Source organism: Mus caroli, chromosome 12, assembly GCF_900094665.2.
Source record: "Mus caroli chromosome 12, CAROLI_EIJ_v1.1, whole genome shotgun sequence".
NCBI classification, from domain to species: Eukaryota; Metazoa; Chordata; class Mammalia; order Rodentia; family Muridae; genus Mus; species Mus caroli.
Window position 1 is genome coordinate 37,067,189 of NC_034581.1, and position 22,883 is coordinate 37,090,071.

At 42.7% G+C, this 22,883-nt stretch overlaps 1 protein-coding gene across 7 annotated transcripts in view; it reads left to right on the forward strand.

Annotated features, from left to right (window-relative positions):
- Positions 1-22,883, forward strand: part of Dock4 (dedicator of cytokinesis 4) — a 406,102-nt gene that overhangs the window by 360,023 nt on the left and 23,196 nt on the right. For all 7 annotated transcript variants that reach the window (XM_029484743.1, XM_029484748.1, XM_029484747.1 and 4 more), the window contains 6 exons: positions 6,168-6,316; positions 9,729-9,815; positions 11,519-11,623; positions 15,503-15,644; positions 16,887-17,053; positions 19,901-19,987. In XM_029484743.1, the coding sequence (XP_029340603.1) occupies positions 6,168-6,316; positions 9,729-9,815; positions 11,519-11,623; positions 15,503-15,644; positions 16,887-17,053; positions 19,901-19,987 (737 nt within the window). The remainder of the gene's footprint in view (positions 1-6,167; positions 6,317-9,728; positions 9,816-11,518; positions 11,624-15,502; positions 15,645-16,886; positions 17,054-19,900; positions 19,988-22,883) is intronic.

The following is a 22,883-nucleotide window of genomic DNA, read 5'->3' on the forward strand; positions in this document are numbered from 1 at the left end:
ACCAACAATGGAGGAGTGTTCCTCTTTCTCCACATCCTCGCCAGCATCTGCTGTCACCTGAATTTTTGATCTTAGCCATTCTGACTGGTGTGAGTAACAAGTACTCTTAACTCCTGAGCTTTCTCTCGAACCCAGGACCAAGCTTTAACACATGGGGCTTTGATGGACATTGCCATACCATACCACACCCTCATCTCTGAAAGCCATGTGTGCTGTAGTTGGAATTTTAAGTGAATGGTTCTTTCATTTTTACACTTCAAAAGTGTTGTCATTATCTCCTGGACTTCCTGCATGTGGTGAGAGGTATATAATCTTTTAATGACTGATTGTATGGTGTTTTCTGGTTGCTTTTGAGCATTTTTATTTGGCCTTCGGTAGTTTGATGATGACATACATAGACATGGTTTTCTCAAAACTTAGTGTGTTTGGTATTGCCATGCTCTTCGGATCTAGAAATCTATTCCCTTCATCAAATCTGAAAAGGTTTTCGGCATTATCTTCTCAAAATATATTTTACATACCAATCCTTTCTTTTAGGACTGCCGTGGAATGAGTATTTGGCCTCTGGTCATTGTCCCCTGAGTCCTGAGACTCTGTCATCCCCCCTACCCCCCCCCCAGCCCCCTGCAACTTCACTTCTGTCCATGGTTTAGGACAGTTAGTTAACTTTGCTTTATGTCGAGCCCACAGATGCTTTCTGTCATCTTCACTCAGCTGACTGGAATTGGGTCTCTCCGCTGAAATGTTTATTTTGCGACTATTCCATTCTAAAAATTTCGTGTTGTTGTTTTCTTCTCATAGCTTCAGTTTCTATTGCAAAGAATTCACCTTTTCAGTTGTTCAGGAGTGTTCACATTCACTACATGGAGCATGGTTTCAATAGCTGCTTCCTAGTCTAAGATTCCAAAATGTGAGTCATCTTGGGGTTGGCATCTGTTAATTGCTTTTTCCCTTGGATAGTTATTTAGTTCTGTGGTTTCTTGAATGCCAAGTAATTTTAGATTACATCCTGGACCTTTTGAACATTATGTTACGAGATTCAGCATTCTGTCAAAATTGTTATTTTTAATTTTGGCAATCAGTCCAGTTATGTTTAAAACTCAGGTCCTGTGCCACCATCTAGAGGTTGTGATTCTAATGTCTGAGTTTTAAGACCTTGGTACTACATTCCAGTTCTCTGCATGTGCACCACCCAAGGCGGGTCTCCAGTTTTTGCTTATGGTCTGCACTACTGTGTTACTTATGTCTCTCTCAAACTCCTTTTTCTCTCTGATTCCCCATTCTTCCCGTGGCCCAGGCACTCCCAGTTCTTAGTGTTCTGGCTGTGAAGCTGAGGTTGGAAGGTGGAAGAAGCCAGAGAGTTTAAGAGCTCTGTGTCACCGGAAACCCTGTCCCAGCTCTTTAAGAGAAAAGGTCTTCCGGGACCTGTGATTGATCCCATTTGCAGAAAGTCTGAGACAGGAGACATAAAAAGAAGAAAATAAAATTAGGCAACCAAACACATCGTGATCATCTTCAGCAGTGGCTTTTCCTAGTTGCTCTGTTTGTTCCTAATTACTTTTCAAGATCCGCTAAGCACCTCACATGTTCTGTGGAAGCGATTACTTACTTCCTTAATTACTGGGGAAAGTCGAGTGGAAGGTGCTCGCTCCACCTTAATCAGAATCCTTTCTGCACGCTTGGGAATGACAAATTGAGGGCTTTGCCCCAGTGTTCTTCCAGGGAACTCTTTTTTTTTTTTTTTTTTGTTCTTCCACACAAAATTTTATTTTAAATCACATAGGGTTGTATTAATTTAGAACAGCACAGTACAAATTCACTGTTACAAAATTAATGAAAATTTTAAATTACCAGGGAACTCTTGACTGGGGCCTTAGCACAGGTCTCTAAGGGAGTGAAGAAGTCCTTTCTGTAACATCTCGAGAATTGTAACATGCCTTTAAGGCCTCTAGCTGGTCCCACTGTCTCTGTAGCATTTGTTTGCAGTCTGGAGCCTCCCTCAGCTTGAACGCTGAGGTCTACGGATTCTTTCTCCTCAAAGTAGTTCCTGTGCTGGGGTTCTTTTCCTTCAGGCTCCTTTACTGACTCCACACCTACCATCCTTTATCCATGGCTGAACTGATCTTAACATCTCTTTCTCTACTCTCTCTCTCTCTCTCTCTCTCTAAAAATGGTATATGTGTGTGTGTGTGTGTGTGTGTGTGTGTGTGTGTGAGAGAGAGAGAGAGAGATGAATATATGGGTACTTGAAGAGGCCAGATGAGGGTATTGGATCTCTGAAGCTGGAGTCACAGGCAATTGTGAACTGCCTTATGTCTGTGTTGGAACCTAAAGGAGGGTGGTTTGGAAGAGCAGCAAGCAGTCTTAACCACCAAGCCAGCCATCTTTCCAACCCCATAGTCTCTATTTTAAAGCACTTATCATGATGTTTTTTATTAGTTATATTTTATATAATATGTATTATTATTTAACATACAAACATACATACACACACATATGGTGGTGTGCATGTGTCTAGACAGACAGATGATTCCCAGTTAAGGATGAATTTCTTGTTTCTCGTTCTTAGTCTTCTCAGCTCCTAGGAGAGAGACTAGGGATATGAGACCTAAATAAGTGCATCCCTAATGAATGTGCTCATCAATTAAATTTTAACACCTGGTGTGATGGGTTTCCTTCAGTGCTGATAATGCCTGAATCATGAGAGAACAATGCAGTAGGGTAAACTGTTTTACTTTAAAAACTGATAAAAGTAAGAATTGAGAAAATAAGCTGACAAAAGTTATTCAATGTCTGCACAGATGTTTTTTGGTTTTTCAAGAAAGTCCAGATTTGTCTAAGATATCAGAGATGGGTGCTTTTTCTTTATTTGCTCAAAGTTCCATGTTCCCTAAATCATAATCAATATGTGCTCCTCCCATCTAACATCTTACTTAATGTATTTATTTATGGCGCCTGTGTGCCATGTGGGTGTGGAGGTCACAGGAAAGTTCTAGGAGTCAGTTCTCTCTTCCGCCATTCCATGGTTGCAGGGATCAAACCCAGGTCACCAGGCCTGCACATTAAGCATCTTTACCTCGGAGTCATCTCGCTGGCCCTCACATCCTTTCTCTCACATGTCCTCATTTCTGTATGCGTCCTTGAAAACAGGGAGATTGCTAGGAGAACCTTCCTTACACTGTCAAAATGATTTAACCTCCCTGCAGCCTTCTATGTGTTCGCCTTGCCTTCCCAATTCATCTCTATCCTTCTGTGCTGTTTCTCTTTGTATATCGCCTTCCTCTCTGTATGCTTGTGGAAATAATGAGATGGCCTGTAGTAAGCCATGCAGTGGTACTTTGTTTGGAATCTTAAACTCTCTGTCCCTTAGAATCTATTCCTCTCCCATCTGCATCAGCTCCCACAGTAACACTTAAAACTTTTGAGTTATTGAAAACCAGCTGTGTAGGGGGTTGAGGGGGTGGAACACCTGCAAGGCGTGCACGCTTTTCCTTGATCAGCACAGTCCACAGTGCCCTCAGCGTGCATGCATCTCTCATCTGTGGATGGTCACCTTCAAGCAGCTGTGATTTGTCCTGCCACCTCTCTCTGACACTAGCAGTCATTTCTCAGCTTCCTCTGGTCACCAGTCAGCATCTCTACTTTCTCAGACTTGCCCAGGTACCACTCACCTATGCCTGCCCTCCTAAGGATGAACATATCTGGGAAGTAGTAAAGAGGTTAGAAACTTTTTGTTGTTGTTTGTTGTTGTTGTTAATTTGGGGGTATATGTCACATGCCCTTTTTTACCATAATGATTGTTAAGTGTGCAGTCTGTGCCATCACCATTGACCCTAGAACTTTTCTCAGCTTCCCCAACTGAAACGCTTTCCTGTTAAACACTAATTTTCCTTTCCTTCTCTCTTTCTATGAATCTGACCATCAGGGCCCTTTGTGTCCTTCCAGGCACGTCTGTGAGCACACAGGCCTCTGTTCTCTTAATCCTGAGATGAGACTAGCTCCGTTTTCTCTGAGGAACTTTCAAGCACTGCAGTGTTGGGAGAAGAACAAGGGATAGGAGAACAAGGGAAGCGACCCCTGAAGTAGGTCATTAGTAGAACATAGGAGTTATTCAGGCTTGAAGAAACAGAACCTAGGAGCAGTTGGTATAGACCCACATGGTCTAAGACAGGAACACGGTTGGCTAGACACTTCTTCCAAGCACAGCACAGTCCCTAAAATGTCTTCACTGTGATTCTTGCACATTCACTGCATCTCCCATGGCAGCCTCTATGATTTCAGCTGTTTCCGTTTCCACCCATTTTTCACCCTTGGTAAGAAACCCTGTCCATCTCACATTTAATCCTCACAAGAAAGGAACCAACAAGTAGCCAGGCAAGTACACTGAGGACACTCCCATACCTGGCTCTGCCTGGACCACAATACATCTCACTCTATTCCTCTGAAGCTGAGGTTGGAACTCAACTCAAGAGCTGTGCAACTACCAAGACTTCTTAAAATCACCAATGACTAGGTCCTTTTTTGCCCCTTTCTAAATCCTGGCTACATTTTGAATCACCCTCCTGTGCTCCAGATTCAAATTCACAGCCCTTTATCATTCAAAGAAAAACCTATGTTCCTTAATTAGCAAATTCATTAGCTTCTTCTGGTTTCTCTTGCTGTAATAATGACCAAAAGGAAGTTGATGAAGAAAGAATGGATCTCCTGTGTCCATCATCAACAGAAGCTGGGGCAGAGACTGAAGTAGGCTAAAACTGAAGCAGAAGCTATGGAGGGGTGTGGCTTACTGGCTCGTTCCTGTGGCTTGCCCAGTCTGCTTACTTATACCATCCCGACCACCACCCAGGGTATTACTGCTCATAGTGAATTGTGCCCTCTGGTATTAAACTATCAATCAAGAAAATGACCACAAAGACTTGCCCACTCACAAGTCTGGTGGGAGCATTTTTTGAGTTGGGGTTTCCTCTTCCAAAGTAAGTGTAGCTAGAGTCAAGTTGACATAAAACTGGCCAGCACAGTTAGTTAATTAGTTAGTTAGCTACCTAGCTAGCTTGCTTTCGAAAGACTCCTACTTTCCAAGAGACGTACGGATTTTCCCTGCAAACAATGGCATGTCTGCCCTACATCTTTGAATTGCCTATAACATGGACTTTCTTGAACAGGTTAATTATGCCCTGAGCATGTGAATGTTGACACAAGGAGAACTAAAAACAGAAGAGAGATATAGATTATAATAGAAACACAAAGATTCAATCCAGTGCACTAATGATTCTGTCACTGAAGTCACTGTTAATTAACTTGTTCCTTGTATTCCTGATATTATTAAGTTCAGAATTAAAAGCACTTAAAATACTTCAGTATTGAGTTTGGGGAACTATTCTTTTTTTTTTAATTACTATTAATCATTCCATTCCTTTACATCTGAAATGATATCCCACTTTCCAGTTAACCCTCGGCCAACCTCCCATTCTACCCTCTGCCCTCTCCCACTCCCTTTTGCCTTTATGAGAGTGCTCCCCCATCCACCAATACTCTCCAGCCCCACCGCTCTATCATCCCCCTACTCTGGGCATCAAACCTCCCTGGGACCAAGGGCCTACCCTCCTGTTGCTGTCAGGCCAGACCTTCCTCTGTTACATCTATGTATCTGGAGCCATGGATCCCTCTAGGTACACTCTTTGGTTGGTGGTCTAGTCTCTGGGGGAACTGGGTGGTTAGGCCAGCCTATGTTGTTCTTCTAGTGAGGTTGCAATCCCTCTCTGCTCCTCCAGTCCTTCTGCCAGCTCCCCCACCAGGTTCCCTGAGTTCAGTCTGGTGGTTGGCTCCAAGCATATGCCTCTGCATTGGTCAATGGCTGGCTTCTTCATTGGTCAGTGGGTGGCTGCAGCTCCCCAGGAACTGCCACGCTTGGTTCCTGTCCACAAGTGCCTCTTGACCATGGCAGCAGTGTTGGGTTTGGTGTCTGCAGACATGATGGATCCCCAGGTGGGGCTGTTCCACAGTCGGCCCTTCCTTCAGTCTCTGTTCCATTTTTTTGTCCTTTGAACATTTTTCTGGGTTAAAAGACTGAGATGGGTGGGTGGCCCCATTCCTCAACCAGGGGCCATGCCTATCAGGAAATGGTTTGGGGTCCTGGCTGACTTTGTGTCTTCTTTCTTGACTTGCAGAGGCTGCCTACACCCTCCTGTTGTATGACGAGTTGCTGGAGTGGTCTGATCGACCCCTCAGGGAGTTCCTGACCTACCCCATGCAGACCGAGTGGCAGCGCAAGGAGCACCTGCACCTCACCATCATCCAGAACTTCGACCGAGGCAAAGTGAGTCTCAGTGGCAGGCAACCCATGCGCTTCACTTTCTTCTTCTCCAGCAGGCTCTCCACACTGTGGAGTGGAGTCGAAGTGCCCAGAGCTTGTTCAGGTGTCTAAATGCAGCCCCTGGATACTTTGATTAAGTAGCTCTGTCATGGGTCTGGGGAATCTATTGTTTTAATGAGGTCCAAGTTCTTTATCATCTTTGACTGATCTTGGGGTACTGACACTTGGTAAGGTCACCTGCTGGTAAGCATGATGACCTGAGGCTAATGCCTGTGACACTCACAGTAGAAAACAGACTCCTGCAAAGGGTCCTCTGACTCCCACACATGCTGTAATACATATGTGTGTGCTCATGTACACACATACACACACACACACACACACACACACACACACACACACTGGATACATTTTAAACAAGTGAAATGGATTTACTTATTTGTCACTGTTTTGGAGGCTGAGAAGGCTAAGTCAAGACCTCAGAGGATTCAATGTGGTAAAGACCCTCTTCCTCATGGATGCTGTCTTCTCCATGTGTCCTCATGATGGAAGAGGAGTTGACTCTGGGAAACCTATTTTTTGTTTGTTTGTTTGTTTGTTTGTTTGTTTTTTCCAGACAGGGTTCCTCTGTGTAGCCCTGGCTGTCCTGGAACTCATTCTGTAGACCAGGCTGGCCTTGAACTCAGAAGTCTGCCTGCCTCTGCCTCCTGAGTGCTGGGATTAAAGGAGTGTGCCACCACGCCCGGTTCGGGAAACCTATTTTTAAAGGACACTGAGTCTTTTATGACCTAACCATCTGCCAGGGGCCCTGTGTATGAAGACCTGAGGAGTTAAAATTTAGACATATGAATGTAAGGGAAACACAACATTCAGACCATAGCATTCTGACATTGTTCTCTGAAAACCTACTATCTACCTTCACCCGATCCCCTTTATTTTTGATTTGCCTTTATTTTTAAGGCAAAATGAAGGAGACTGGATGTGTTAAAGAGGTTGTAGCCCTTAGTGTAACTAAAACACTCAGGATCCTAAAGTAACCTCACTCACTTACTGCAACTTAGTGTGCCACTCCATTTTCCTTCTCATCCCTCCTCAAGGGTGTGGCTCTTCCTTCTAAATGACTGGGAATCTGAGCACCAGCTTATTTGATTTGAATAAAATCAAATATATTTGGGTGCCTTATATATCTTGTCTCAATCACAAAGGTTAAGCACAGAGTTAAATACAGCAAGTGGCTGTCATTTTTCTATAGAACACAGTTAGGGGTCCCTAACATTTGGTGTAAGTAAATTGCTTATCTCATGTCCTGCTTTATTATGCATCTAACTACAGGGATAGGACTTTACACTAATACCAGCATAATGCCTTTGTTCCCACCTGTATAGCTATTTCTTTTTCTGTTATTGAAAATTATATATGTGTGTGTGTGTATATGTGTGAGTGTGTGTGAGTATGTGAGTGTGTGTGTGTGTATACACATACACAACCTGATTATGGTTTTCCTTCCCTCTCCTCTTCTTCATTTCTCCCTACCTCCCCAGCCATCTAGATCCACCCCCTTTCTGTCTCTCATTAGAAAACAAACAGGCTTCTAAGGAATTATACTATTATTCACATGCTAAAACCAAAACGAACGAACACATGAAAATAGGGTAAAACGGATAAACAGAAGAAACAGAGCCCAAGAAAAGGCACAGGACACACATACTGACACAGAGACCCATTTGTTCACACACTCAGGAGTCCCATAAATACACAAAACTGATGTCATACAGAAAGGACTTGCAGCCTAAAAGGTGGGGAGGAGAGGAGCAGAAGAGGAGGTGGGGGAGGGGGAACAGAAGGAAGAGGAGGAAGAAGAGAAAATAAAAAACAAAAGCCCTGACAAAAGGAAGATGCAGGAACCTGCAAAGCTGTCATTGATTTTGTTTTCTGTTGGCCACCGTCTACTGCTGAACATGCGACCTACCCTTAAGACTCTTTTGTTTCCCCAGTGAGATTCCCTCGGAGAAAACGAAATTTTCATTTGCAAGTGGTTATCAACTGGAGATAACGACTGAATTAGGCTTGGGGACACGTAGTCACTTCTTTCAGTCTCTTCTTTCCGTCTGGTATAGACCTGTGCAGGCCCTGTGCATGCTGCCTCGGTCTCTGTGAGCTCATATGTGTGTCTCTCCTGTTATGTTTAGAGGGCCTTGGTTCCTATCCCCTCTGGCTCTCACACTTTTTCTGCCTCCTCTCCTGCAGGGTTCCCTTAGCCTCTAGGGAAGTATGTGATGGAGACATCTACTTCGGACTGAGTATTGCAAGGTCTCTACTCTGCATAATTTCTAGCTGTGGGTCTCGGTGGGTGATCTGGCTGTGACATCTGTCACTGCATTGATCTCCAGGGTTGATTTGGCAGTAAGCTATTTCAAAATTTCATATATTGCCCATCCCCAGAAACTTGTGCTATAGGTCAGGGCTATAAACCACTACCCACAGTCCTACAGCATATAGGCTATAAAGAGCTCTCACATGTTAAATGGTTGAAAGAGATGAAGAGATTATTAAAACTATGAGGCATAGGCTGGGCGGTGGTGGCACAGGCCTTTAATCCTAGCACTTGGGAGGCAGAGACAGGCAGATTTCTGAGTTCGAGGCCAGCCTGGTCTACAAAGTGAGTTCCAGGACAGCCAGGGCTATACAGACAAACCCTGTCTCGAAAAACCAAAAACAAAAAACTATGAGGCATGTGAAAACTATATGAAATTTACATTTGTGCCCATAGATTCTTATGACATAGCCATTCTCAGTTATGACTATTCTGACTTCATGCAATAACAGATGAATTTAGTAACTGACAAAGGTTGTGTGGCCCTATAGCTAGCTGCATATACTGACTGTCTAGGCTTTTGAAGAAAAGTTTTGAAGAAAAAACTTGGTTGATAGTATGCTAGATGACAAAATTTAAACATTCATTCTAAAAGTAACATACTACTCTAACCAGAATCCAATGGCCTTCATGATCATGTAAGCATGTTAGATAGACAAGCGAGGAGACCAAGCTTCCAGGCCTTAGAGGTCAATGATAATTCCTCCTGAGCACTAAGAGTCTGTCTGCATCCATATATGTGGTCATCATGAAACTACAGTTGTTTCCGGAGCATGACAGAACACAAGAAAATATTGGTTTTGCAGCATGTATTAGTGAATGTTACGAGGAACTGACATATCCAACTTTCTGAACATTTTTAATGAGTTACATGTTAATTGGATGGTTCTTCCATGCTTAAAATGGCATTGTTGTTATTTTAGATTCTTGTAAAGCCTTAGCCAATACGGCTTTATGGTACAAAAGCATCCATATCCTGACCTTTGCGTAGAAGTGCAAAGTATGGTGACTGCTTACTTTCCTGCTCCTGTCTGTCCGCAGTGTTGGGAGAATGGCATTATCTTGTGCCGGAAGATTGCAGAGCAATATGAGAGTTACTATGACTACAGGAACCTGAGCAAGATGAGGGTAAAGTACTTGGGTGTCTGTGAATCAGGTGTGGTACCCCTGTGTGACTAACTTCCCAGCAGGGCCATAGGAAATCAGTGCTGTGACTCTCTCGATACAGCTTATAGAAACTTTCTCTAAGATAAGTATTTTCCCTGAAGCATGCTACGCCATGTATGCATAAAAACAACAAATTGATCTGTGTGTTCTTTTGATTACTATATAAAGGGGGAACCCTCGATCTGTTTCTGAAGTCCCACATCTGAAATCCACAATCTAATCCAGGATTTTAAGTTTATTGTGGAAAATCTCTACACTGAAGAGCATCCCAATTATGCAAAACACTTCCAGGCAATTTACAGTTCTTAGTATCTGTGGTGTACAAAACAAACTGGTAGAAATGGTTAGCTGCCTTGTGTTAAAATACATTCAGGACAAATCCTACATAAACTCTCTCTATACCCTTGGAAATTGTTCTCATTAACCGAGTCCCAGGTGGTCAAGGGTCTCCATATTCCCTGTTCCTGAGTCACTTGTTTGTGTCTCCTTGCTTTTAGAGTCAGACAAATCCTTACACTTGGGAGTTGCACGCATTTATCATGATGAATGCAGAGGTGCCGCTCTGTTTCTCTGCTCTCACATATTTAACCGATAATGATATCCCCTTCCACTTTTGAGGCTGGCGTTGGATACATACCATAACCTTCAACAGCTTGCAAAGGCCCCTCACACCACCACAAGCACCATATTCACCCGCTGGGAACTGACCCTATACTTTTGGCCAAGTCCTTCACATCAGCAGGCCAAGGATGTTTCTCCTCGCTTGAAAAACTAAAGGAGAAAAAAAAACAACAAAAAAAAAAACCAAAAAACTTCAGTTCATCATGCTGACGCTTTATATACAAACATTGCTATTTAACTTCTCCTGGCATCCTGTCCCCACAACAGAAGCGAGGTTACAGTGTTTACCAGTGAGAGCCCTTGGGTGCCGTAGCCACTAAGATTTTTATAAACCCAGCACATTACACTTCATATCAACTGCTCTTTGGGGTGCTGTTACTGGGGGAGGAGGAAGCCTTCAAGTACAATATTAGTCTTTCTCTGGAAACCCCAGGGATAACAATACCACAAAAGGGAAGCCATAGGCTTTGTTTGCTCCCTAGTTTGAACATTGTCAAAGACATATTTAAGAGCTTTTAGCCCAGACAGCACTTTGTACCACACACCTCCCTTGGCCTGGGTTGGTGATTTATTCCCCCTTCCACTTATACAAAGTTGTACGTTCTCTATGTCCTCAATTACTGTGTGCAAGGGGAAAGCAGGTACACCTAGCATAAGAATTCTCCAGAAAGGCTTAGCTTCTAACTATTTGCGTTAACTGGGACTTGTCTATGTCTATGATGGAGTAAACATTTCCATAATAGACTTGTAGACATTGTCTCCTCTGGTAGAAGCACACAGTAAAATCCTTGATCCTTTCAGGGATCAGTAAGCTGTAGCCTGTGCTCTGGCACATTAAGACGTACCAGGGAATACAAAGGCTGAAGTGTTCAGTATGTATTTACAACATTGGCTTGCTGATCCTCTCCTGAAAGCATTAAAAAGGAATCAAATCCTGTTCTGAATGAATTAAAATATTTCATCTGTGTACAGAAGGACATTCTTGTATTGGTGTGGCTGACATGTGAGATGGAATTCACAGACCTTCCCCTACATTTTCCCAGATGATGGAAGCCTCCTTGTATGACAAAATCATGGACCAGCAGCGTCTGGAACCTGAATTCTTCAGAGTTGGATTTTATGGGAAAAAGTTTCCATTTTTCTTAAGGGTAAGTTATACACTACTTAATTTGCTTTAGTCCTTCCAGCTCAGATCCTGCAATCAAGAAAACTAAGATATAGTGACATTGTATGACCAGTGACAAGAAGGAGACAGTGTCTTAAAACCAAACAGTGTACCCCTTCCTGTGTTTATGTTATGAAGTCTTCAGTGGTTATGTCTTTCCTTCGGTGGTATTTACTGTTATATTCAGTGTGCAGTTCCCATAGTTAGCATTAGAGAATGTGGAGCAGAGCAATAGAGGGGCTTGCAGTTGCAGACTGTAGGAATTAACAGAGCCACATCAAGTCAAAATCCTACTTCAGAGACATGGGAAAAGTGTTGTTGGTCCTTTTTGATGGCTTTATAAAAAGGTAAATATCACCCAGCAGAGACATCTGATTTATTGGTACTATAAATCTGCAAAGGGTAACTTCAAGACATTGTGAGGCAGTATAAAATACTTAGTATCAGCCGGGCGTAGTTGGGCACACCTTTAATCCCAGCACTTGGGAGGCAGAGGCAGGCGAATTTCTGAGTTTGAGGCCAGCCTGGTCTATAGAGTGAGTTCCAGGACAGCCAGTGCTATACAGAGAAACCTTGTCTCGAAAAACCAAAAAAGAAAAAACAAAACAAAACAAAACAAACAAACAAAAAACCAAACATAGTATCATCCCTCTCGTTTATACTGTGCCACATAGTATTTTATATGTGTGAATATTATTGGATACATTCATCCGAACACCCTCCATGTATTAAAATGCTGGTTAAAAGAGTTCCTTTACTCACTTAGGGAACTGTGGAGAAGTGTTCTGGATTCCTGATAAAATTTATTTATTCCATTTATGAGCCAGGTATAGCACCTCAATCATGTAATACCAGCACTTGAGAGGCTGAAGCAGGAGAATTGCTACAACTTTACTTTGGCCAGTGGTGAATTCCAGGCCAGCCTGGCCTTCAGAGTAAGATGTGTCCAGATAGGAGGGAGGGAGGGAGGGAGGGAGGGAGGGAGGGAGAGAGAGAGAGAGAGAGAGAGAGGGAGAGAGAGAGAGAGAGAGAAAGAGAGAGAGAGCGCGCGCAAATTGAGTGCATTACAACTTTAAATCTCAATATAAAAATATTTGTGTTGAGCTAAATCTTTCCATAACTGTAAACACGTGTAAGAAAAGGCAAGGTGAGTCTACTCAGAGAAGTACAAAGAGAAAGATGTCATTTATTGCTTAATCTTTAGCTTATCTGCCTTTTAGATAAGTAGAAAGACTGGCAGAATGGACTTCAAAATATCCAAAGAGCATCAGTAAATATTTAGATCACGTGGAACACTTCCATGATGGCTGTAGTATGTTGGTTAGCACTGATCACTAACTTGACAGGATCTGGACCCACTTGGGAGACAAGGCTCCAAGCATTCCTGTGAAAGATCTTGTCAAATGGATTGTGAAAGAGCTTGTCGTGGATTACCCTCAGGAGCGCCCTGCATAAAAAAAAACCCAGAAACTCCCTTAGCAGGAGCATTCATCTCTCTCTCTCTCTCTCTCATTCCTGCCTGTGCACTGACATGTCACCTGCTGCTGGCACCCTCACTTCCCCACTCTAAGGGACTATGCCCTAGAACTGTGAGCCTGAGAAAACTCTCTCCTGCCCTGAGGGTTTTTGAAGCAGCCTTGCTCAGGGTACTTTATCACACCACCAGGAAAAGGAACTCAACAAGTTGACATTGATTTTATTGATTGAAATGACCATGTACTTGAGTGCAACATGGATATTGTATAAAATCTGTATTGCACTTAAAAAATAAGTGCACACAGCATTGCAGGTAGGCCTATCTGAAGATGGAAGAAAGATAATGGCAAATGCAGATGATTTGCTAAATTTAAAAGATTACATCCAGTTCTGGTCAGTTGTCAGCACCCCTTGCAGAGCACAGGGGCCTGGCTCTCAGTGGAGTGGTGTTCCTTCTAGGGCAGTGAGCAACATAGGGGACCAGAAACTCCTTCAACAGGGCAAAGTGTGGCTTTGATGTAGATGACTCTCTTCTTCTCTTGATACAAAGTTCTACAGAATGAAAAACTACATTTCTTTCCATATCATGTCAAGACTTGGCTAATCCATTGTGAATTGAAGGTATGGTGTTTGGAGAACATAAAAGTTTTAAGGACTCAAAAAGCTTCTGGTTTCTTTAAACTGTAAGAAGAAAACAAAATAATCTTTAGGTTGAAGGAAATATATAATAATATTTAATAAATTATAAGTCATGTATTGGTAAATATCAACATTGATATGTTTATCTCGATACCAAACTGGTCATCTGATACACCTTTTTATATTTTTATGGAGGAAGAGGCTGATGACACTAAATGTGCTGAAGCAGTCATGTAGCCCTGACTAAAATGTGATTTAGTTACAAGCATTCAGTGAAACACCCTCGATCCCTATCTACTTCATGTAATTACTGTAACTGGAAGGGCATATAGGGCTAGAAAGATGGCTCCAGTTAACAGAACTTGCTGGTCTTCCAGAAGGACCCTAATTGGGTTGCCAGCACCCATGTGAAACAAGTCACAACTGCCCTTAACACCGGCTCCAACACCCTGTCCTGGCCTCTCTGGGCACCAATATAACATGTGGCCTACACTCACAGATACATACACATACATATAACATTTCTTAAAAATCAATCTTGAAAGATAATATATTTTTAAAAATCAGAAGTAGCTTGGAAGCACAAATTATAAAGGAACTTTAGCAAACATCAAAACTACATTGACCAAGTAGGCCAAAGTTTGTTTAATAAACAATTATAATAAATTGATGTGTCTATCATTGGTCTTTTGGAAAATAGCCTTTTTCTATGTAATTGGCATTTACTTCAAGGGAAGAGAAGGGTTGCCCTCTATTGGATTGTAAGGAACACTGCAGGCTTCAGAATCCCAAGAAGTGTCCTTCCTTGTCTTTTTTTTTTTTTTAATTCCAAATTAAAAATAAATACCAAGATTTAAAATGTCCATATATCCATTTGTTGTTTGATTAATGCAGGATGCATTTAAAAATTCTAGTACATTGAAAAAGTTGTATAATCTAAGTAGTTATTTTTCCCCATAAATGGAAAGTGTTAACCCTCATGACTGGGCAGGTCTACATCTATGTCATTAAAAAGAACTCTGAAAGCACTTATATGAAGGTTTGTACCTAAATTTTCTTGGCAGCACTGTTTATATCATCCAAAAAGTAGGAAAAAAACCTCAAGGATCATCAGGTGATGGATGGACAGGCCAAATGAAATTTATCTTCACAATGGATTACTACCCAGCAACTAAAACAAAAGAAGTATACATCTCTGCCACAAGCTAAAGAACTCATTGAAGCCAGGTCCCCAAGATGTAGCCTTTGGCCTTTCCATCCTTCCAAAGGCTAGACTAGAGATGGCCATCTGCCTGCCCTCTCAGTGCAAGTAGAAAGCTGATCTCAGAGCCAGTTAGGAAAAGATGCAGTCATGTGGATTTTTAGTTATTGTATATCTTTGTTCTCTTTGAAATTGGACATTTATGTGTATGAGTGTGATGTATATCTTATAACAGTCATCTTCAACATGTGTCAATCAATATTTTAAGATACTGCTTGGGTCTTGTCCTTAATATTCACCATCAGTCCCCATGCAACTGAACCTGAGATTCAGATGCTATTGGGTCTGGTGAAAAATCAGTAACAAGTGAGGCCTTTGCCCTTTGCCCAGCATGTTTATTCATGGGCATATTTTCAGACAGTTATGGTTTCTTTTATCATTGCTGCAGTGTCATGACATGGACCAGATGGTCAGTTATTACCACAGTCATGAGTTTTTTCCTTCTTTGTTATATAATCCTAATTTCTGTTTTGATTGCACCCCCAGAATAAGGAGTTTGTATGTCGAGGGCATGACTACGAAAGACTGGAGGCCTTCCAACAGCGAATGCTGAACGAGTTCCCCCATGCCATCGCCATGCAGCATGCCAACCAGCCCGACGAGACCATCTTCCAGGCAGAGGCTCAGTGTATCCATTCCTGATGGGCCCCGGTTGGGTGGTACCTGCTGTTAGCTGCAGGACATTGTCCTGTGAACTGTTACGGCCACTGCTCCCTTTTCAGTGCCCCCCCCCCCCCTCAGACTTGCTAGTCCTCACCCTCCTGGTGTTAGCTTGTTCTAATTGTTATCTCAGAGTCAGTGGGAAAGAAATGCCATAAACATCTGGTAAGGAATTTTCTCCCTTTTGTTGGACACTCCTGCAAATTTACACTTCTGAAGCTCACTCTTATTGGATTTCCCATAGAACAATAGAATAGTTTTCCTCTGACTTCCTACAGAAACTGTTTCAGTTCAAGGAAGTGGTAGCATTGTGTTCACAACAGCCCATCCTCCACCTCCTCTTCCCCTTCTTCTTGAATTATATAGTGAGGGAAAGAAGAAAAAGAGGTGTCTCCAGTATCCTTGGGGGGCACTCTCAGCTCTGATATTCAGGACTTTGACTTAATAATAGCATATAATTCACCCCCCATGTAAACATATCTAAACACAAAGCAACAATTAAAATGGAAGCATATAGGCTTTAGACACAAAGGTAATTCACCCATCAGTTCTTCCTAAATCTACCAGAAACCAGTGGTTTTAAAGAAAAACAGGTAAACTCCCAGTGGCTTATGGATATACTTTCAAGGCAGAACCTAAATGCAAAAGAAATAAATTATTTAAGAAAAATATTTGCTCTGTTTCTCCGGAGAGGAAGTAACTATATAAACAAAAGAGTTATTTAAAGTAAGAAGTACAACTAGCCACTTGGCTTATCTATAGCTGGCTTTGGAGAATGGATGCCACACTTCAGAAGGCTGGGGTCGCAGCAACACTTGGCAGGTGCAAATCCCTGTCAGTTCTGGTTACTGCCTTTGGTCATAGTCTGATGAGGATTTCCATATATTTATAAATGAATTTTAGGAGCCATGAGCAACAAACTGAAGATGAAAGTGTCTCGTGTACAAGAGGTAGGTTATCCTAACTCTGCAAACCCACGCCCAGCTGTCCCTCCCCAACCCTACTAATGTAAGCTGTAACTTCACAGGTTACAGAAATGCCAAGCACATGTCCTGTAAGAATCGAACTCTTAGGACTAGATCAAGGCCTCAAGTTGGAGGCATGCTTAGAAGTGTGTTATTCACAGCTTCTGGGCAGTTTTAAAGGACTTCAGCTGGAATGGAAACACCATTTGCCAAGCCGGGTTCCCTCCTTGACTCTTTAATCTTAGATTTACAGATATATGCTGTGACTCCCATTCCAGAGAGCCAGGAGGTACTGCAGAGAGAGGGGGTTCCAGACAACATCAAAAGCTTCTATAAAGTGAATCACATCTGGAAGTTCCGCTACGACAGACCATTCCACAAAGGCACAAAAGACAAGGAGAACGAATTCAAGGTACCCTACAGTGTCTGTAACATGCTGCCTCCTCAAATGCTTTCCTAGACCGAGCTCTCTGACTTAGTAAATAGTAACTGAGGATAAAGTCATGTGACTGGAACAAAGGGTCTAGAGTTCTTTTATCCTAGTAACACCCCAGCTCTGCAGTGTATCCAAGTGACGGGGAACATTTTCTAAGCAAGAAGAGTTTTGGTCCCAAGCTCAGAAAGTCTGAGCAGATCTGGGAGTAGGTCTTGAAATAAACTTCCCTACAGCAGTTCCAATACCAGTGGTGCTTACACCAACCTTTAAACTCATGTTTGAACTCAGGTATTCTAACATCAAGGAAGTATATCAAGGAAGTATAGAGTAAAGAGAAGCCAAGGACTAGGTGAGGGAGAACTGAGAAGAGGCCACGTGGGCACACTGTTGGTAGCGTGGAGATGCTCTGTTCTGTCCTTTGCTCTAGTCCTCATGGCAACAGTGTGATTAGGATTCTGAGATGAGGACCAGAGTGTGTGCTAATCCTGGCATCTGCATGTGCCAGCCCGTCTGCCCTCACCAGCTCCATGTGCCTTGCTAGTTTAGCATGCTCTCAGTCAGAAAGTTCTCACAGCCTCACTGGGAAAAAGATATCTAAATATCTACTCAGAAATCACTTCTTTCCTTGAAAACCATGATATGGGAAGAGTTAGGCCCCAGTCACTTGGCATTCGAACCTGAACAAAATTGCAAAATGAGCTTATTCCTGTGAGTCTGTTGCTTAGCATCTCTTACAACAAATACTCAAGCCATGATGTGTCTCCTAACACTATCAGTCTTACGTAATTCTGACCCACACCCATCCTTGCCCAGTGGTTTCCCAGTGCTGCCAAGGGTTACTGCCAGGCAAGGGGCAGAGGTGGTAGCTTTGCAGAATTCCAAGAGGATTGAATTTTAGAAATGGGCCTTTGTGGTAGAATTGATGTGCATTTTCTATGAATCTCTTCAAAATCTAATCACAAACTGCTATAGTGATAGATAGATAGATAGATAGATAGATAGATAGATAGATAGATGATAGTGTATATATCTATCTATATACATACCTATATCTATATCTACATATATATGTCTATATCTATATATCTATATAGACACAGATATATAGATATACATTTAAAAAAAAAAAGACTAGAATCAGCCAACTATCCCAGCAGCCTGCCCACTGGCCTCTTCTCTGGGTCTTCTTTCTCCCTGTGGATTGAGAACTAAAGAGACCATTGGAAAACAGCACTGAGATATTTCTGAAAAGACCCACAGTCATTTTCTAGTCCTTTCTGCATATTTCTAACTCTCTTTTTCCCCCTCTCAGGCCACCTAAAGACCTTACTAGTTATGGTACAGCCCTTTCTACTTGCAGTGCTTTTCAGTCCTCAGTCCTGGATGCACTAGAGTCCTATAGTTGGCTTGCTCAGGGTCACGTGCCCATGGCCTTTAGCTAGCCCTAGTACTGGAACCCATGTCTTCTAACTCCCTTTCTTTTGCTTTTTCTACTGCACCATATTTCCTCCTAGCCAGCAATTTAATGATCAGCTACCTTACCAGGGTGGGTAAAGCTAAATTAGGCTCCCTTTCCCTAGAACCTGACTCTAAACTGTGCCCCATTGTCTTCTCCCTACCTCTTGGTCCGCCTCCCCAACCCTCCCTGTTGGCTTGAGTGACACCCACCCTCTCTATATATTGGTTACCATACCCCCTCACAAGTAGCTCCAAGTCTGTGTGGGCACCTCCTGCCTGCACAGCTGCCCCCACTCTCCTCCTGGTGAACACTTCACTCTATAAAATCCATCTCACTTGTCTACAGCTAAGCTGCCATCCTGGTCCCCCCCCCCCCGGCATGAGTACCTGCATCCTGTGCACACCGTGAGCATCTCTTTTGTCACTCTGAGCTCTTGGCTGCTTGCCTCCCTGTCATCAGACTCTGTCAAGCTCCTACCACATGGACTCTTAGGCAGTCACCTCAGGAGCTCTCCCCTGGTAGAACGTCATCCTCTTTTTCACCACTCTGTAGTCAGAATAAATGGTGCAATTCCAGCAATTTTGTCAAATTCCTGTTACTGTTGTTAACACACTAAATAATGATGATAAAATATAAATTCTAAAACTGGTTAATAAAGGAAAAGACTTGCCGTGAGCATTGCCTCAAGCCAAAAGCAGCTGTCTTTCATGTGTCCTCAAGGAGGTCCTCTTCAGAAGAACACAGGTGCCTCTGCATTACAGTAGTTCAGTGCATCACCAGAAGAGTGGCTTTGTACATATGACAATGGAGAGGAAATGAGGCTCTGGTGTGTGGGTGACGATGCTAGCCCTTCTGGTAATTAGAATGTGGCTTTGAGGGAGTCAAGAGTCTTTCTAAAACTTAAAGTCTTCACCTTAAAACAGAAGAATCAAGCCATGTGTTTCTAAAGTCCTCAGTCCCTTCAGATGATTGTTACCCTAATCTTGTCTTGATAACTTATACTGTTGCCCCTTCTAAATGAAAATGGCTAACCCTCAGTGAGTGAAGAGGTTAAAGTCACATTTTGGAGAAACAGTGGCGAAGACTGCATACAGCTTGCCGCTGTATTCTGACCCTGGCTTTCTGAAGCCAGTGCTCGTTTTTTTTGTTTGTTTGTTTGGTTTTTTGTTTGGTTGGTTGTTTTTTTTTTTACATAGAAAAAAGGTGTAGGCAGTGTGCAGAATTACTAACTGGATTGTTTCACAAGTGTTCCAGGGAAGACTGAAGAAAGGCTGCAGGAAATAAGGAGCACCTGCTCAGATTTGTCACCACTCGAGGCCTAAAGAAGAGGAAGGCATAGAAACTGACTCTGTGTTGTTTTGCAGAGTCTCTGGGTGGAAAGAACATCGCTGTACTTGGTCCAGAGCTTACCCGGCATCTCCCGCTGGTTCGAAGTGGAAAAGCGTGAAGTGGTAAGGAACATAGCATCGCCCCAGCAATCATCCATGCCCAGGTCGCTGAGCCCACTGCGACTTGCTTATACTCTTTCACTTTCCTGGGTTCCCTCACAGTTCTGACTGCATTATCTAAGGTATTGATTGAAGGTAAATGTTGATGTCCTGCTTCAACCAACCAGAACACTTCTTTAAAGCAGTCATGGTGGCAGCATGTAAAAGCAACATGTTGGAGTTCTGGAGTGACAACCAGCCTGCCAACTCTCCTACCTGTGTTGGATCAGTGATCTTCATTGCTTATCACAAGGCAGTCCAATGCCAAGAGGGCAGCCTATTTTCTTGTGCAATCATCATGTCGGAGTTATGACATGGATATTCTAAAACCCAGCTCTGTTGCTTTCTTTGAGCCTTAGTTTTCTTGTTGGCAAAATGAAGCTAATATGGAGCCCTTTCATATAAAGCTTACATAAAATCTGTCCCTGTGGAGCCTCGGCTGTTTTGATCTGCAGTGAGAGAGACAGTGAGAGAAGCTGAGTGGTCCTGAATAGAGCTGCAGGTAAAGAGGCCATTATGGAATCTGATAACCTCAGCTCTCAAGAATTCTCTGGTTGCCAGGCACCTCCACAGCTTCTATCCAAATGAAGAGAAATGGGAGAGAGTAGCTGACTGCAACAAGGCTGGTACTCCATACTGGTGTCTGTCTCTGCTGCATGTTAGCACGGCGGCCATAGCATCCCAGCCTCCCAGGATCTTTTCCTCCTTTTGCACATCCATTACGGCTCTGAGCCTGGCCCTTGGATTGACCTAGTATTCTGCTTGAAATAAAATACATCAATTGTAAATCTATCATGCAAACAATACCAAAGTAAGTAGCAGCTCACTTTGTTAATAAACAAATAAAAATAGCTCTCCCCAAAATGTTTTTCCAGAATGGCTTCTCCTACAAAAATCTCTCAGCATCTAAGACCAACTTATCATGTTCAAGGCTAAGGGTTGAATGAGTTTTTCATTTTACAATGTCAAAATATTAATGTGGCTCCCTAAGGAAGCGAAACCCAATTCACAAAATTATGTTAGTCCAGTTCTATCTGTGTGCAGGGGTTAATCCACCATTGCTGGTTGCTGGTATAGCATACTTTAGTGCCTTTCATAGAAGAGGGGAGGCTGCCACTGTGCTCAGAAAATCTTATTATTATGCTTCCTACAGAACAGCAAAAGCCCAACCCATGGCAGTGTTCTTAGTCACCCACACTGCATTAATGATTCAAACAATCTTTTCAGATCTATACAGTCCAGAATGTTAAATTCTATGAAGATTCACCAACAGTCCTAGCCCAGGAAACAACACACACACATACACACACACACACCACTCATAAAAAATACCATGCTGATAGATAATGTTAAAGGGAGAAATACTAAACACAGCCTTTCAAACATCAGCTGCCTACTTTCTTAGGATATGCAATCTTATGTTCTCACATAACAAGTCAAACAGGGCTACTGCATTCCCTAAGTACAGCCCACTCTCAGCAACTTCCGTGTGGTTCTCCTGTTCCTGCTACCTAGAACGATCCATGATCCATTAGAGTTGTTGGCTCACTGGTTTAGTTCTTCCTATATAAGGACTTCAAGAACATAGTAGGTACTCAATAGATGCAGAAAAATTAATTGAAATGTCTTATCTGCGATGCTAGAATCTACAGGTGAATGGGTGGCTTCAAAATTCATTTGATCATAGGGTTCATGTTTTAGGAAGCCCATTGATACCTTCTCCCCAGCGTGAGAACACCTTCCAGCACGAGAAACACCAGCCAACAGGGAGGCAGCAGGCAGCTTAGTTCTAACTTGATTTCTCTACTCCTTACATGGTGTCTTTAGCAGTAGGATCTTATCAGCTAGTTCTGGTGGGCAACCAAAAAGAATGGCCAAACCTATATTGTTTCACAGGCCTGCAGAGCTTCTTTGACCAACAAAGCAACAGGCGATATCTCATACCTGACACTAGGGGTTTGTTTAGTGACTCTCAGCATGCGGCAGCAGCAATATCCAAATATTGGGCTAGAGCTCTTTGAAGTCTTCCTTAACTTCTGTTTTATGCTGGCTTAAAAAGTAGTGTGCGTCTATGATTGACAGTATAGCTTTTTCCATACATCTTAGTGTTGGTTAACCTTCCTCTTCCCACTCTCATCTCCTCTGTCCACCCACACCCATCTCTGCTTAAACTTTCCACCCTCACAATCCCTCCTCTGTACAGCTATATCTCTGTGTTGCTTTCCCTACTCCCTTAAGGCATTTCCTCACCCAGTAGCCCTTGTCTTATTGCATTGCTTCTGCAGCTACTCCAGATTAGTCACACAGATCTGAAGGTCTGAAACTAGACTCTAAACGTGAGAGAGAACATGAAGTGTTTATCTTTCTAAGCCTCAGTATAATTTTTCCCTAGTTCCATCCATTTGCCTGCAGACTTCCTAACTGTGCATTTCTCTGCAGGTGAATGAAATACACTGTATATGGCCACATTTTCACTGTGCGCTCATCAGTGGTTGGTCATCAAGGCTGGTCCCACTTCTTAGCTATTGTGAACAGAGCATCAATGAGCATGGTTGAGCAAGTATTTCTGAAATACGATGTCCACTGGGTATTGGGTCAGTAGTGAGTCATTTGGTAATTCTGTCTTTAGGTTTTATTTTTTTTTTTTTGAGGAACCTCCACTGATTTCCATAGTGGCTGCTCCAGTGTACGCTCACCAACAGTAAGGGTTTATCAGTCGCCACATCCTAACCAGTGTTTGTTCTTTATCATAGCTATTCTGATTCTGGTGAGATGGAATCTCAATGTGATTTGATGCCCCCTCCACAAGGGGGAAGTCATATCCAGTGCAGTATACCTGCCCCACCCCCCAATACATGCC